Below are 18,269 nucleotides of genomic sequence, written 5' to 3' on the forward strand. Positions count from 1 at the left end.
AAATCTGAAATTAGCAGTTGGGGTGGGTGGAGGAAGCAGTTAGCTGTGCCAAGGGTGCAAAATAACCTGGCACCGTTTACAGTATTTGCATGTATGTCGCATAAACCTACTTGTTAAATATTTTATTTTTGTCCACCTTTCCCCCAAGGAGCTCAGGACAGCATACATTATTCCTTCCTCCCCTCTTCCAATTTCATCCTCACAATCACCTCGTAAAGGAGGCTAGGTTGAGATAGTGAGACCGGATCTCCCCGTCAGCTTCATACCAGAGTGGGGATTTGAGCAGGAATCTCAAGTCCTAGTCCAACACTTGAACAGGACACCTTATCTATGGTGTTTATTAGGTACCAAGAGCCTGAACTTACGCTGTGAGCAGGATGCTATCAATTAAAGTGATGCTTCACTTGGGTTTTTATAGATTTCTCATATTACAGGTTGGATCTACACATGCAGCAGAGGTCAGGAATTAGAGGAAAGAGTTCTGAAGTGAATGAATGGAATGGGTCACTTAGTACTGGAGATGCTGACATTAAAACAAAGCAAAACAGGGTGCCCTGTAAGTAGAAAAGTAGACAGCAGGGAAAGGAGCATGGCAAATGTTTCTCTTTGATGAGGTAGTTTTCTCCTTGCAATTTTTTTAAACGTGGAGTAATCAGACGTTATATGGATGACAACCATCACCTGGAATCTGAAACAGCACACTCCGTTGTTGTTGTCATTCCACATCGGGATTCCACCAAGGCAAGGCAAGCGGTTGTAAAGCGGACTGTCCAACTCAAGTCTGCAGGTGGGCCGCACAATTTATGATACCACGCAGCAACAACAACATCACCACTTGCAAGAAAGTAAACTACTTCGGGTCCTCCCTGCTGTGCTAGATTTCCACTTGCAGGGAGTTCTTAACGTAAGGGAGAACGAAAGCGGCCCAATCCCATGACTTTTAGAAACCGGAGAGCTTTCTAAAGCGCCAAGAACATAACTTGCAGCCGTCATTTCGAGATTGAGAAGGGACGCTGGGAGAAAAGGGCTGTAAAGCAGGTCCGGCTCCGTATGGCGAAGAGCTGAAGACGCGGGGTGGGGGTGGGGAGGAGGAGTGAGACCGTATTCGCCCCCCGCCCCCCTAATGGTGCCGCCCTCCTCCTCCTCCTCCTCCTCCTCCCTCCCGGCGTTCGCTCGACGGGCTGCCTGAGCCCGGCTCGTCCAATAGGGCGGATAAAGGGAGGGCGGCGTTCCCGGCATGCAGTGTGCGCTAGTGCCCGGCCGGTGGCTAAGATGGCGACTCCCATGCACCGTCTTATCGCTCGGAGACAGGCGTAAGTGTACGAGGGGCTGCTGCTGCGGACGGCGAGGGTCGCGCTGCGGGGAAAGAGGCGGCGGTGGGAAGGGGAGGCGCCGCCGCCGCCGGGGACCAGGCGCGGGGAGCGGCGTCCTGCTGCCGGGGAGTCGCGTGCAGCCGAAGAAGCGCCCCGGTTGCTGCTACCTGTCAGCCGCCAGGACGAGCGCGAGCTCTCGGAGCGGGGCAGGAGCCCGCGCGGCCTGAAAGCGAAATAGAAATGGAATGAGAGCGCGAGAGGAGGCTGGTGACGGGGCGGGGGGCGCCTGGTTTTTCGCGAGGCGGGATCGTCCCTTCGTGTCCGCGCGGGGATGTGCTGCCACCCGGGCGCTGCTCTGAATGACCGGCTGTGGGAAGCGCCGGGGTTGCGGGCGGGCAATAGATGGGGGGGGGGGTCTTTAAAGGCTTTAAATCCCCTTCAGATTCACGAAGGGAGGCTCTCCATGGCCTGGTGGGCGCTTCTTTCTCCTTTATGTTGCCTGCTAGGAAAAGGTGGTTAGGCTTAGCGCTTTCAGATGGATCTTAGTGGCATTGCATTGGCCGTCTTTCGTGGTCCGGTTGTGTTATCTCGCCCAGTAGCGCTTCTTTGCCGTTCAAAAGCTGCTGTTGTGGTGGTTTTTAAAAAAGGATTACTGTATCTAGGAACACAAAGTTGAATGCTCAGAGTGAATGCTTAGGAAAGGTTGAAGGCATTTTCTTTGGCTTGGTGCCTCCACTATATGTAGCCTGGATATGTGGATATAATACTAAATGGGAAATAACCAAAGCTTTCCAGTTGACTTCTTGTTCTTGCTGTGACATTTCTATAAATAAATATATAGAAATGATTCTCACACTAGAAGTGTGTAATCCCTGTGAATCTCAGCACTTTTTGATGGCTCTAAGCTTAAAGGAAAATGTGAAAAGGAGAAATGACTTCATGCTTGTTTTTGATTACCCCACACAAGCTTTTTATGTACTCATAAATGCTGCTTCACATTACTACAATAAAGTAGTAAAACTTACATGAGTTAGTCAAGGTCAGAGGGAATATCAGAGGGACAAAGCAAAATTTAAAATGCTGCATGTTCTTTGGTTTTGAAAATTAAGATGCCTGCACAAAACAATTGTTTGACCTATTCAGTTTTCCTATATTTTTTCTAGTTTCTCATGCAGATTGTAGGGTCTGTTGTAATATCCTTTCATTTCTCTCATGCAGAAGGCTTGTACAGTGTTGATTCTTAATCCTCATTAGGATTTATGATTTACTCAGAAAAGGTACAGGGCTTTTTATGAGGTCTTTGTGTGCATATTAGTAGTGTACCATGCCTTAAAAATGTTGTTCCCTTTACTAAGGGTGAGTAAAATGGCAAGTGGAATAAATACACAATTATCCATCTAACCCAGGCATCCCCAAACTTCGGCCCTCCAGATGTTTTGGACTACAATTCACATCACCCCTGACCACTGGTCCTGTTAGGTAGGGATCATGGGAGTTGTAGGCCAAAACATCTGGAGGGCCGCAGTTTGGGGATGCCTGATCTAACCCAAGCATCCCCCAACTGCGGCCCTCCAGACGTTTTGGCCTACAACTCCCATGACCCCTAGCTAACAGGACCAGTGGCCGGGGAAGATGGGAATTGTAGTCCAAAACATCTGGAGGGTTGAAGTTTGGGGATGCCTGAACCCATCTCCTAGTTATTATTTATTACTTGGTACAAACCACATACTCTTAGCTGCTTCATATTCACTCATACTTCAAGCTTCAAAAATGCTTGGAGGAAAATCCACCATAGTCATACTCTTTGATTTAGTACAACAGGGTAAAGCAAACAACACTTATAGGTCTAAAGAGGGTTTCTTTTGGAGGGTGTCTCCTTCAGGACACCCACAACCACTCCCTATCAGAATTAGACACTAATGGCCACCTCGAGCCAGCTGGTCATCCATCTCTTACTGGACATTAGAAGTCATGAGTATCAGGCATTCAGCAAGTAACCCACATCCTTGCAAGCATGTTGACCTTCAACAACTGGCATTCATCTGATAAACTATTACCAGTTATTTCTTCGGACACATTCACTGATTGCAGCAATAGTAGTGATGTCTAGGTCAAAATAGGTGCAAGCAATTTTATTCTTAAAGTGCTTAGCGAATAAATTGCGGGAGACTACTGAGGCTTTTTTTAAAAAAAAGTAAACTTGTGGGCCTAGCTGAAGAAGACCCCAAACCAGGTGTGGGAAACCTTTGGCCCTCCAGGTGTTGCTGAACTACAACTTCCATTGGCCTTCCCAGGCATGGCCATTAGCCAGGGATGGTAGGACTTCTAGTTAGGCAACATCTGGAGAACCACATGTTCACCATACCTGCCCCAAACCATTCAAAGTTTTACTGGACATGGGATTCAGTGGTTGTGAAGTATTCATTCTTCACTCCTATCACTGGTATAGAGTAGCTCTTAATATTAGTTGTTCATTGGAAACAGTTGGATTGACCCAAAATTCCCATAACTTGTGTTCAAACCAGTGTTAGGTCTGCTTCATTGTCCCCAGTTCACTAGTATAACAGAGAGCTAAATGTGCTCTGTTTAATAGGTATGGGCATTTAGAAGTGATGATGTTCGAAGCCCACGTCATTTCTGCAACATATAAAGCAGCTGGACCATTCAAATTTGCAGGCCCGGCTCTAGGTGCAGTCCCGGTGGTGCAGGGCGCCGGGCTGGCAGGGGGGGTGCTGCACGGCGAAGCCGCGCTGCGAGGGCGGAGGCGCCGGAGCGATCTCCGTGCCGCAGCGCCAGGGCGCCCGACCTGCTCAAGACGGCCCTGCAAATTTGTTCACTACTCCTGCAAAGGGAAGAGGTCTTCTTAGTGTACTGTATTTGTCCTGTAGGGAGCCTCACTTTTATCCACGTGGAAGCCACACTCAAAAAATTATTTATTTAAGAAAATTTATGTACCACTTGATTGTAGAAAAGACTTCAAAGTGGTTTACAAAAAAACCCCACACATTCCCAATAAGATTATTACTTTTAAAAAAATTGTCTGTAATTTAAAACACACAGAAGGTTAAAGCTGCAGTAAACTAGACTAAACAAATCAAAACTCCTACAAACTTTCTAAACATCTGGGTAGGCTTATCTAAATAAGAATGTATTCAGCAGGCACTGAAAGGAATACACAGAAAGTGCCTGCCTGATATCAATAAGCAGGGAGTTTCAAACATGCAGAAATGTCTACAGTGCAGCTGTTAACTATGAGATACTTTTCTGCTTTTTAAGTTGAATATTCTTTACATTCCTGAGCCATTTTTAGTTTTTACTTCTTGTTGTGTTTGTGCTGCCACACTAAATGATCAACTTCTTGCAGAAGTGGTGTGGGTTATATGGCATTGGTAAAAGTGCCAATTCTGCTGGTCAAGTGGGCACATAAGGGATACAGCAATCTCCTAGCTTAACTGGTCCCAAGTTGTTAAGGGCTTTATATATTAATAGTAACACCTTGAACTTGGCCCGGCAGCAGATAGGCAACCAGTGCAGACTCTGAGCACAGGTGTTAAATGTTGACAAGGCCTCACTCCCCCAGCACTGCAGTCGTTTTACAGCTTTCTGTGCATAGGATTTCAGTGTGGGTATATTGGCCCTTCAAGTTTTTATGGGGATATATTTGAGATATAGGACACAGGTGGCGCTGTGATCTAAACCACAGAGCCTAGGGCTTGCCGATCAGAAGGTCGCCAGTTTGAATCCCTCTGACGGGGTGAGCGCCTATTGTTCGGTGCAAGTACCTAAATAGGTACCGCTCCAGTAGGAAGGTAAACGGCGTTTCCGTGCGCTGCTCTGGTTCGCCAGAAGCGGCTTAGTCATGCTGGCCACATGACCCGGAAGCTGTACACTGGCTCCCTCAGCCAGTAAAGCGAGATGATTACTGCAACCCCAGAGTCTTCCGCGATTTGACCTAACTGTCAGGGGTCCCTTTACCTTTATTTGAGATATAGTTTATGGAATGCCTCATTATCAAACCTTGCATGGTGCCAACTATTGTCATTCTGACACCAAGTGAGCATAAATGTTTCATGGTATTCCTACATATAATGTAAATTGGTTCTACATGTACCGGTAGTTTCATCTGTTTTGCTGAATTTATTGATGTTCTGACCTTTGTTCTCCATTGTTTTAGAAACTATTTACCATAAGATGCACTAAAAATTTATATTAAAGGATAGTGTAGAAATATTCTAAATATAAAAAAGATGCAAAATAAAAAAATTCCTTCAGTAGCACCTTAAAGACCAACTAAGTTTTTATTTTGGTATGAGCTTTTGTGTGCATGCACACTTCGTCAGATACACTGAAACAGAATCCACCAAACCCTTATGTATATTCAGAGGGTGGGCGGTGGGGGTGATGGGAATGGGTGATGGGCTGATGGGAGTGGTAAACCTGTAGATGGCTGTTAACGACTGATGGTGACTGCAATTGGTCCTGGGGGGGAAAAGCAAGGGCTGAGGCGCTAAAGAAAGCTTGATCATGCCATCTACAGGTTTACCACTCCCATCAGCCCATCACCCATTCCCATCACCCCACCCCCACCCTCTGAATATACATAAGGGTTTGGTGGATTCTGTTTCAGTGTATCTGACGAAGTGTGCATGCACACAAAAGCTCATACCAAAATAAAAACTTAGTTGGTCTTTAAGGTGCTACTGAAGGAATTTTTTTATTTTGCTTCGACTCAGACCAACACGGCTACCTACCTGTAATAAAAAAGATGGTACCGGTAGTAGCTTTTACTTACTCATTTAGAGTAGTTGACTTTTTCTAATGGCTCATAACTGCTTACAACAGAATTAATGTTATGTAAATCAACTCCAGGAATTGAGAACATTCAAATTTACATAACAAAAACAAAACTAAAGCCTCAGTTAGCACACCTCTCTTCAATTAGAATCATAGAATCATAGATTCTTTTTAAACCGTTAGCGGTTTTTCTTGCAATGATAGACCATCAAAATTTGTCTAGTTAGAAACAATTTAAGTGTTCTGTTTTTATTTATTAGATGTGTGACATCCACATGTAGATTTGCACACATGACACCCAGGTAATCTTGCCTAGTTTCACCAATTGAAATGTACAGTAGTAGAATATCAGATATTCACTAGTTCATTTTTTGTAGATCTGTGAGGCATCAAGGGGTGGAGCCTATTGCTATAATATTGAAATCAATTTGAAGTTAGAAAAGATACTCTCATGTAAATAGCTTCTGGACCACAGCCCGGATTCCTGACTCTGGTTTTAGTTTTTTAAAAGCCAAAAAGATACTTTGTGCCTTCTAGGAACAATCTCAGGCTGGGTAAAATGTATTTGTTTTTCAGATGAATTCTCAATTTTTATCTTCAGAAATACTTTCAACTTGCTGCTCTGATGAAGAGCTTATATTTTTTAATACATTTGCTCCAATTTAATCATTATCACCAAATAATAGTCTGTGAATAAATGTACTAGTATTTAGTTGTTATTCTAGTTTGGATATTATCACCAGTCTTGTGAATTGCGTGAAATAGGCAGGTGTGTGTGTAGTAGTGGGGAAGGAGAAAATCAATAACTGCTAGCTCCACAGCTAGTGAGGTGAAAATAGCTCTTGGCTACATTTTCCTTACTTTTGTCTGGGTTTTTTTCCCCCATAGTACCGTTAGCAGTTCCTTAAGCTTTCTTGCACTTATTTGCATTTGAAACCCTATTTACCACTTTCCCATATGGAAATTACATTTGTCAAAAGTTTGTGCCTTGATTCTGAAACAACAACAACAAAAACACTTGCTTTAGTTCTAGAAGATTAATCCTCAGGCCAGCTAAACAAGAGTACTTAAATGTAAGTCATCTTTGTCCCAAGGGAAGAAAAGGTAGTAATCCAGCAACCGTTGGAGGTAATGGTAAAACCACAATCATTTAAAAAAATGTTTTTAATGGAGTTTGCATTGGAGGATTGATGTAATCCATGTACTCTGGTTCAACTGGTTTGTGGATCAGTCACCTAAATTCCAGTTAGGTCATTGGCGTGAGTAGCAAAGCATAGATTAAGTGAAGCTATAATTTTAGCTTAAACATATTTCCTTTACCAACTTTAATAACATCAAAGAAACCTCAAGATACTGTTATCATCTCCCGCAGTTGGATGTTGAAATGAGATGCTCTTTAAAATTCAGATATAGCACCAACAATTACGGTATGCCAAATCCAAATTCCTTCGTGCCTAGGGATGAGGTCATTGCAACATTCAGTGCACCTTTCAGTGCGATTGCTGCTTACACGAAGCAAAGCACAAGTTGTGCAGAGAATCATGAAATAGGTACAGTATATCAAGGGTATATCGTGACAGCCACCAACCAAAGGCAGTGGGTTTTCTTTGTAGTGTAGCATCCAAGAGCATTCTCTCTCCCTGCTTTTGGAGCTCCTGCCTCCAAAACCAGAGATGTTGTCATTACCTCCTCTCCATTTCCTCTGACCTTGAGACAAGGACAATTCTTAACACAGTAGGTGATTACTATTGTGGATATGAGGGAATCTCTTTCTCTCCTGGGAAGCAGGGCATCTTAAGAATGTAAGACAAGCCTACTGGATCAGGCCAGTGGCCCATCTAGTCCAACAGTCTGTTTTTGCAGTGGCTGACCAGATTCCTGTAGGAAGCCTGCAAACTGGACATCAACACAACAGCACTTTGCCCACGTGTGATTGCGAGCACCTGGTATTGAGGGGCATGAATATTTAAGGACAGACATCATAAGCTGGGAAGTGTTAAAATTACCCTCACCAGTAGATTGGTTCAATTCAGTAGCTAGCTCCTTGTGACACCTTGCTACCTTATTGTCTGGAAATGGAACTTTCTGATTCCTTTAAACTCTATATTTTCCCCTTTCCCCTGGGGTGGAAGTAAGAGCTGCCCATAGGAAACAGTGGGATTTCAGTGTTGCTTGCGTTTAGATGGCATTGGGCCCACCCCGGAACTGAAGCAGAGAGATTAGTGCATGCTCATTCTAAATTGGATCTAATTTCATTTGTGGCTTTTAAAAATCAAAGCACACACCAGAGCAAATCAAATGAGCACAAGGCTTCTCCGTGTAATTGAGTACGTTTTGGGCTGGTAAGGGAACAAGTTAACTAGAATGACCTTAGCTGTGATGTGAGGGGTATCTTTTAGGAGATATTTTTGCTGGAAGTTGAACCCAGCCTCTAACTTGTAATGTTATCAGTGGATTATGCTACACAGTTGCCATAAACTTCTTGTTCAGCCACAGTCTGTTCTCATCAAATTACAAATATAATCCCCTACTAGGGGCCCAAAGTTGGTGGTTTTTATGTTGGAACTGCCATCTATTTTCTAGAATGTTGATCTTAGCTGTGGTTAATAGTCAGCTTTTAAATCAAAGACATCTGGTTTCAAATGCTCTTTGATATTTCCATAGGGAAGCAAACAAGCAGCATGTGAGATGTCAGAAGTGTTTGGAATTTGGACACTGGACCTATGAATGTACAGGGAAAAGAAAATATCTGCATAGACCATCAAGGACAACAGAGTTTAAAAAAGCACTTCAGGAAAAAGAGAAGCAACTATTACAACAGAGGTAAGATCACAGGGGAAGGAGACTGTACACCATTTGTAGAAAAGTGCATGTGATCAAGCTGTAGTTTAAGAGCCCTTGAATTGTACAATTGTAGAGTTGGAAGGGGCCCGAGGGTCATCTAGTCCAACCCCCTGCAATGCAGGAATCTCAACTAAAGCATCCAAGGCAGATGGCCCCCCAACCTCTGCTCAAAAACCTCCTAGGAAGCAGAGTCCACCACCTCTCATGTGAGTCTGTTTCACTGAAAGTTCTTCCTGATGTTTAATCAGAATCAGAATGTCATTTCTTGTGACTTGAATCCATTGGTTGACTGTTGGTTTCAATGGGAAAGATAAGCATGTTCTGGGAACAAGGGCTACTGCACATGTAATGCAACTGTGGTGTTATCTTGCAACTTGACATGGGATGATTTGTTCTCTTATCCCCCCCCCCCGCTTAAACATTGTAGTGTTCTTCTTTCTGGTTTGCCTCTCCTACAGCTTCATCTTTCCTCCAGTCTTAACTCTGCTTCTAGGTTGGGATTTTCCCCTTTCTGCATCTCATGTTGACCAAGCTTCTCTTTTCATTACACTCCCTTTCATTTTTTTATTACTCCCTGCCCACCCAACCTAATAATATTTATGCCCTCCCTCCTGTCTTTCCTTTTTGCTTGCTTCTTTTTATAGTGGTACCTTGGTTCTCGAATGTCTCCATTGACGAATGTTTCCGAACCCGAACGGCGAAAACACGGAAGTAAATGCTTCTGTTTTCGAACATGCCTCGGAAGTGATACAGCTTCCACTGCATGTTTTTCAATTTTCTCAGTTGAATTTGGAGACAGCTCTTTACGCCTTGGTTTTCGAACGTTTCAGAACTCAAACGGTCTTCCAGAATGGATTACGTTTGAGGTACCACTGTACTTGGTATCTTGTTGCCTTTGTTATGTTGATACTTTCTTGTTGGCTAAACCTTGCCATACTACTTTGGTTGCATGCTTCCACCTTGTCTTGTTGCCCCATTTCCCTGGAATGTCTTGCCTCAGAATCTCTGCACCTCTCACTTCTGTCTGCTCTTTAAGCATCTGAAAACATGCTTTTTGTCCTGTTGTTTTTTACCTCTAAAATTCCTCCTTTCCTTTTTAGTATACCCTTTCACTCTTGAGCATTAAGGCGGGGTTGTTCACTACAATTGTCATATAGCACTTAAATGCAAGAAAGCTTTTAAAGTAGGGGTTGCAAATGTGGTGTTCACCTCCACGAAATCTGCTCTAGAGGGTCCCCCCAGCCTCCCAGAGCAGTTTTTTTTTCTGGAGGGCGTGGGGTTGCAGGGGAAGCAGAAGACTGGAAAGTCCACTTGAGTGATGTTGGATCTTAACCCACTGAGAACAATGCTTAGTGCATATTTATGTGGCCCACTCCTATGCAGTTTAAAATCAACGGATTTGTGTATTTTAAATTACTACTATTGGAGATTTAGACATTTATTTAACAAAACATAGTTGGTTGTGTAATAAAGCTAACATTGTTGCTATTGTCTGCCAGCCAAGGGGCTTAAAAAAAAATAACCAAGAGGTTTTTGTTTGTTTTTTGCAAGCACACACTTAACTCTCAACCTAACATTTCCTCATATCATTATGTTTAGTGCATATTTTCCCACTCTTCCAGAAAATTTTAGAGTATTTCAGTACTCCTTAAAACAACCATGTAAAGCAAGTCTCCACACTAAAGATAATTTGCTGAGTTTGAGGCAATAGTATCTTTCCGAGGCCAACAGATGAGTTTGCAGCCGAAGTGATACTTGAGTCAAGGAGTATCCAGCTTACATTCTTAGCCATTTCACCACATCATGTGTAAACTAAGAAATAGGAGCTATAGTATCATAATAGGAATAAATGGATGCAGTGAGACATGTATTAAACTACAATGGGGGTGATGAAGATGATGCTGGTTTCCTGTTTATAGTAAAGATACAGCCTCGACGTTTTCTGTTGAAGCTATGTTAGCCAAGAGTAGCAAAGCACCCATCCATATTATATTCACCCAGAATTACTAGTGCTGCTATTTACTTAAACAGCTGGCATCTTAGCTGCATGATGTTTTGACAGCACTGGCATTTTAATATACTAGCTATTCCTGCAGTATTGCTGAACTCTGAATAACTTCCTAAACTTTCATGCCTGAAAATTATTATTCTTGTGTAATTCTGATAAATGACTGAACCAACTATTTTTCCATGCTTATATTTTCAAAGCAGTTTAACTGTGTACAAACCAAGACTGCAAATTTGCCCTCTTTTTAAGCAACATCAAATCAAATAATAATGGATGTACTGTATAGAATAAACTGCAGACTCTTGAGAATGAGATACATGTATAAGTAGGTTTGCTACAGCTAAATGATACAGTTTCAAAACAATTGCCCACGCTTTCGCTTTATCTATGTATCTGTCGTCTGGTATTACAAATTCACATAAAAGCTCGGGCAAATTACACTACATATAATATACCCATTTACATCCCTGTTCTTTTTAGCAAATTTGATGAGTCTTGTGAAATCAAGCTGTGTGATATGTTGAAAAGCAATTGGAGAAGTGCTATATCTAAAGAAGAAAAATTCAGTAATGCTGTTACCAGACTACCGGGTTTCTTATTTCCTTTAAGTAGGACAACTTGAGAGAGGGGCCAGCAAATGTTTTTTCTCAGTTTTGCTTCTTATTTATTTTTTTCATAAAATTTTGCACTGCTTTATTGTAAGAAACCTCAGAGCAGCTTACAAAAATGTAAAGCAAGAAAATCAGGAAAGATTCACAACCCTACTTTAAAACATACTAAAGTAAAAATACTAAAACAGATTAAAATTACCTAAACTTTTAAAGCATCTGGGTAGGCTTACCTAAACAAGAATGTTTTAGCAGGCACTGAAAAGAGAAAAATGAAGGCGCCTGATTGATCTCAATAGGCAGCAAGTTCCAAAGGGCATGTGGGGCCACACTAAACAATCCACTTACCAATGCGGAATGTGTATTATGTGGCACCTGTAATTCCAGTTCTGCCAACCAAAGGCACAGGTGGGGTAAGATGGTCTCGTAGGTAAACTGGTCCCAAGTTGTGACATCTTAAACTTGGCCCTGGTAGTAAATCAGTAACCAGTGCATATCTCTGAGCACAGTTGTTATATGTGGACAAGGCCCTTGCTCCAATCAGCAATCATGCTACCCCATTTTTACTAACTGCAGCTTCTGTATCAAGCACAAGGGGAAGTACATTGGTTTGTGTACTAATGCTTGTATGCAGTTCTGTCCATGTGTGAGCGGAATGGACTTCCATCCTTGTGAAATAAAACTTTGCCTTGCAACACCTCCTGCACCCCCAAATCTGCTATAAAAAGTGGAGGTGGGGCTGTGCAAGAGATAGGGGAGGTATGGGTGCAATGGGCAGATGGGGAAGGGAAGTCCTTTTTCTCTGCTTGTATGATGTTGGATTCCAGTAATATATATACTGGCTTTCAATGTCTTCCCTGGGCAGTTTGCATAAACACCTGCAACTAGCATTCAATAAAGTAATTTATTAATACCTGTATCATTGCCACTTGCCCCTTTTGCTCATCTTACTTTGTCTAGGAAGCTTGATTCTCCACCCCCTGCCCACTGTTAAGCTTAAGTTTTAACTGTGCAACAAAATTATATATATATTATTTTAAATCCAGCATGTTAATTAAAACAATTGTTTCTCTTCTGCCCTTTCATCCAGCTCTGCAGAATGTACTACAGACAGGAAGAGCAAGAAGAAAAGGTATGTGGGAAAATGTGTAACTCAACCAATTGCCCCTGTCTAATGCTTCTGTGATAAATGATGTAGCTTGGCTAATGAACAAGACATGCATGTTGTTGGCTGCAGTGCTAATTATGGACATGGAGAAGTAAGTGTCTCTGGGACCTACTTTCTAGTTCGGGATTTACTTAATTCTAGTAGCCTGTTAATGTTATGTATAGTGTGTTCTATTCCAGTTTATTTTTTTCCGTTCCATTTGCTCTACCTCTTCCTGTCTTTATTGGTAAGCACAAATGTATCACTTGATAGATAACGTGAGATGGTTTTATTAGAAGTAGCTGTCAAAATCAAGGGATAGAAGAAAAAAATGTTTCCCTACAGAGTTTCAACTGCAAAAATGTGCTTCCTAGCCTGCAGTAGTTTCTCATACTAAGCTATATCCAATATTTTCATTTCCAAGCCTCTCTGAAAACCATCAGCCTCTTGAAGTTGTAAGTGGCCCTCTGCCATATATCTGCTGATGGATTCTCTAGAAACAAACACTGACAAAATAAACTTCAGTGTACTTTGGAAAACTGGGGTCTTCCCATTTACAATAACTGCTCTTGGCTGTTTCATGCAGCTTTTCTTTTGTGCTGAAGGAAATACAGAATTCAACAAATGGTAAAATACTTTTTTAATGCTGCCAATTTTTACAAAATAATGAAATTTTAAGAACTTTGTGGAGGCTTCCAAATAATGCCCCCTTCCTCTTTTGCTTCTGGGTGGAATAAACTACAGCTTCCCATTCTGGCATACCCAGAAACTATGGAAGCAAAATCTTCCACTCTTATCCCTGGGTGCTTGAAATATAGGAGTAGCATATGGGCCCGGCCCCAAGGCTTATTACAGCTCATCCATATAGCAGGAAACTATAGCCTTGCTCAAGTAAGATTGGGTATTTGAGCCTAGAACCCAGTCAGGGAGATAATTGATTATATGAATCTTTTTGTTAAAATAATGTTTTGTTGATAGTGGCACATCTACAGAATTCAAAACTAGGAATGGTTTTGATCAGTCCTTTTCTCTGCAGGGACGCAGGGGGACGCATACCCCTAAACATTTTGTGAATCTTTGTACTTTAGTCCATTTACTGTATTTATTTTTCCAGATTTGAACTATAAAATGGTGATTTTCGTGAGTCAAAATGAGAGTACCCCTAAACATTTTTTTAAAGAAACAAAGCACTGATTTTGATAATTGTTGGGTGCTAACGCTCACCTAACACTTAATTTTAGTATTCATGGTAACTTGTATACCAACGTGAAACTCCCTTATTCCCTTGCTTTTGTTTTCAGCTACTTTAAATAGCAGCCAAACATTTATAAATAGAGAAAAAAAACCCCAAATCCTTGCTGTACAATATAAGAAAAAAAATGTTTCGCCCTAAGAATATTTTGGGAAACACATGAATACGGTTCTATGAACCCGGTACGTTTCCGAGCACAATTCAAAGTGTTGGTGCTGACCTTTAAAGTCCTAAATGGCCTCGGTCCAGTATACCACCTCCAGTCTCCACCTCTATCATACGGTACTGCCCGGACACTGAGGTCCAGCACCGAGGGCCTTCTGGTGGTTCCCTCGTTGCGAGAAGCCACGTTGCAGGGAACTAGGCAGAGGGCCTTCTCGGTGGTGGCGCCTACCCTGTGGAACGCCCTCCCAACAGATGTCAAAAAGGAAAACAACTACCAGACTTTTAGAAGACATCTGAAGGCAGCCCTGTTCAGGGAGGCTTTTAATGTTTAATAGATTATTGTGTTTTATTCTTTTTTGGAAGCCACCCAGAGTGGCTGGGGAGACCCGGCCAGATGGGCGGGGTATAAATAATATATTATTATTATTATTATTATTATTATTATTTGATTTAGATTTACAAGGCTTTGCTAGTCACCGAATGGCACAGTACCATTGAATAATATCTGCTGGTCATCTTAAAACTCTTGTGCAGGTCTAAAAGTGTCACGAGTTCCAGCAGTAGCAGCAGCGCCAGCTCAGCCAGTGAGTCATCATCTGAGAGCGAAGATTCCTCCTCCTCCTCTTCGGATGACAGTGACAGTGATGAAAGCACTTCCTCTTCCTCATCATCCCCCTCTTCAAGTAGTTCTTCCAGTTCTTCTGACTTTGAGACAGATTCTAGTTCCTCCAGCAGTAGCAGCAGCAGCAGCACAGACAGCAGCACGGATGATGAACCGCCAAAGAAAAAGAAGAAGAAAAGTAATCTGGTGCAGTGTTAGGACTCTGGTGTTGATGAACGATTAGCATCTGAAATGCTTAACGGCCAAACGAAACTAACAGGTCAATTTTTACAATTGATTTCTTTCTTTTTTTGTGTGTTTTACATAGTAGTTGATAGGACATAAACCGTTAAATGGCAAGTAACGCTTATTGGAAGAGTATTTTTGTGGATTATTGTCTAATAGGAAATGCTACTTTTTTTCTCTTAGTTTTTAAAGAAATCTATCAAATGTTTATATGAGCTAAGGTCCAGTCACCCTGATGTTTACATGCCAGCAAGCAAAACACATTTATCTGAACTATCCTGTTACGTTATAAGCAACCAACATTCATGTGAAAAGCAAGATAGGAAGATGAAGGGTGCAAAGTTTTATTTCAGTTGGCTGATACGTCAGAGCCATATTCAATCTCCACTAACAGTTAAAAGGGGTGGGTGGGTGATAATGCCTTCAGCACAAGTGAAACAGATTTCCCTTTTCTGCCAGTAGCTGCTCAAATATGTGTTGCAATATCGTATTGCTGAATTTTGGAGATCAGGGCCACACATTCATGCCAGTCCAGCGGGATTGCTTCAGCCTGTTGAAAGAGGCTTCTGTGCATAGATTGCCCTTCTGAATGTGGTCCTGCATATGCAAAATGATATGCAGTGAGTGACCCTAACATGGCTTTGGGCAGCACACATGGTACTACACTTAAGGCTCTCTCCCCCCCCCCCTCCAAAGGGGTTGGTTCATATTCACAGTATAGAAAAGTCGCAGTCACTCTATCTGGGTTAGAGGGTAAATGATTTCCAGAAACCTCTCTATGACCCCCCCCCACTCCCACCCCCAAGTAAACAGCACTGTCAAATGCTAACATCTGTTTATCAGTGGAGATCCTTCCATGGAACTACATACATGCCTCTCTCCAGCATGTACCACAATTTCTGGACCAGGGTCAAATGCTTTAATTTTTTTAACAAGACCCGTTCAGAGCTTAAAGGCCATCCCTTAAGCGGCATTTGCACTGTGCATGGAGAGTAGTGTTAACTGTTGCGACTGAAGTGTTTCATCTTTGTGCCTTTTCATAAAATTAAATGTTCCCCAATGAGGGTGTTAAAATGAGGAGGGTTTTAAGTCTTCGTTTTACCTTCCATAATCTAATTTGGGGGGCTAGAGAAATTGTAATAACATACAAATGTTGTATTTTCAATGAGGAAAAAAGAAAAAAAACATTTATTTTCATTGGAGCCCGATTTAAAAGAAAGAAAGTATCTTTAAATATTCCCCCTTGTGCTATTTTTGCATAGTAATTCTTAACTGTAAGATAAAGTTGATTTATTTTGGTCATATAGCAACTTTCATTGTATTCTAATTTACAATCACTTATTTAGAATTATTTCTATTTGCATAGCACAAGTTATATATAATTGTATGGACTTTGAAATGGAGGGTACATTATAGCAAAAATCATAATGCAGTACATTTCTTGCTAGTTACAGAAGTGAACTAACTTGCTATTGTGGTAAATTTTAGCAATTGGCAGTAGTCACTTAATTTGTGATACAGTCTCCTTTTAGTTTCTTATTGATGGGAGTCTTTCTAAGAGGGAACATGTGGGGGAAGATCTTAAATATCCTAGTCTAGTTAAAATACGAATTAACTATTGAACTATTTTTTATATTTTTATGAAAATGTAGTGTGTAGAATGCCTTTTGAATACAAATGTTCTATTTAAATGTTTATGTAAGTTGTGCATTTTAGTCTGTAACCATTTCTATGTTTTGCAGAACTCAGATACTGTAATTCTAAAAGTACAAGAAAACTATTTGAAAGTCATGCTAAAGAATGTATCATTTAAGAGGAAAGATTAATAAATTATTAAATGCAAGTAAATGGCTTTATTGTTTATTTTAACAGAATGCCGTTTCAGTGCCAATACATTGGTACAGTACCTTGGTTGTCAAAATCAATCCATTCCGAGAGTTCGTTCGACTCCCGGAACCATTTGAAAACCAAGGTGCGGCTTCCAATTGGCTGCAGGAGCTTCCGGCACTCAATAGGAAGCCGCAGAAGCCACGTTGGACATTCGGCTTCCAAAAAACATTCGTAAACCAGAATACTCACTTCTAGGTTTGCGGCATTCGGGAGCCGATTTGTTTGGGAGCCAAGCCGTTCGACAACCAAGGTACCGCTGTATTGCAGTTGGTCTCCTTAGCTGATTCTAGTCTTAAGGACCTGAAGACATAGACAATAATGAAGATGGTGGGGACCTACTGTTGGCTAATCACTTACAGAAGAGAATGAGAGGAGCAATAGTGGTATAGAGATTATATTGAGGAGACTCATTACAGTTATTCTATGGCTGCTTGCTTTAATGGTTTGTATGCAATAGGCTACCGTGTTTCTCCAAAAATAAGACACCGTCTTATATTTATTTTTCCTCAAAAAAACACGGTGGCTTATTTTCAGGGGATGTCTTATTTTTTTATTAAGTATGGTACAGTTTAACCTACAAGGTTAAACTTCCTATCACTATGGCTTATTTTCATGGTATGGCTTATTTTCGGAGAAACACTGTTAATATTAGTTCAAAGGCTTCTGCTCATGCTTTGGAGAGAACCAAGCTGTAAGTGGAGGTTTGCATGTAATGCTAAGTCCTTCTCCTGGAAGCGGGCAAGACAGATTAAGTGAAACTGAGCAGCATGCACCATACCTTCATTCGCAGTAAGCCATCATTTGCTTCTAACGGTTGTTTACCACTGCAAGCAAACTGGGCCATAGTAAGCTCATTAAGGTATTTATTGAGCATGTTACCATCTTAGATTAGGGGCCAATCTACATTTTCTTTTTTAAAAAAGCACAAGACAGTCTTCCTGATAATGTACCGTAGGGGAGGGGAACCTCAGGTTCAGGGCCAAATGTGACTCTCCAGGCTTTGTTTTTGGTCCTTGGAACTTGCCATAGACCACAGCTTTCACTAGCCCTACTTTGTCCCCTCCTTGAGTGTGCTTTTGCCTGACTGGAATATGCCCTTGAACTCTGGTGATGCCTCTTGCTTGCCTGGATGGAGGACAGAGGTGTGTGGGTGTTTAGAAACTAGCCTACTGTACAAAGGCAAAAGGTACATCCATTGATTCACCCACTTTTGCTTCTGGCCCCACTCAAAAGGTGCACCACCCCTTCTCTACCACACCAGATTACAGGTTGAGGTGGTATATTGCTGGTCTTCTAGTAGTTCGCTGTTCATCGAAAACTATGTAGTGGGAAAAGAGCCTAGTCTAGTATTTTCTGGTGGATAATGATTTATTTTTACATGGCAAACCATTCAGTCATGCT

General features: G+C 41.7%; 1 protein-coding gene across 1 annotated transcript; it reads left to right on the plus strand.

Moving 5' to 3' along the window:
• Positions 1-722: 722 nt before the first annotated feature.
• On the plus strand, positions 723-16,826 carry ZCCHC10 (zinc finger CCHC-type containing 10). The gene is made up of 4 exons (XM_035105379.3): positions 723-1,313; positions 8,772-8,930; positions 12,658-12,699; positions 14,666-16,826. The coding sequence occupies exons 1-4, from the start codon at positions 1,273-1,275 to the stop codon at positions 14,949-14,951; spliced, it is 528 nt and encodes a 175-aa protein (XP_034961270.1). The 5' UTR covers positions 723-1,272; the 3' UTR covers positions 14,952-16,826.
• Positions 16,827-18,269: the final 1,443 nt, after the last annotated feature.

This window comes from Zootoca vivipara, chromosome 2 (genome assembly GCF_965207765.1).
Source record: "Zootoca vivipara chromosome 2, rZooViv2.hap1.1, whole genome shotgun sequence".
NCBI classification, from domain to species: Eukaryota; Metazoa; Chordata; class Lepidosauria; order Squamata; family Lacertidae; genus Zootoca; species Zootoca vivipara.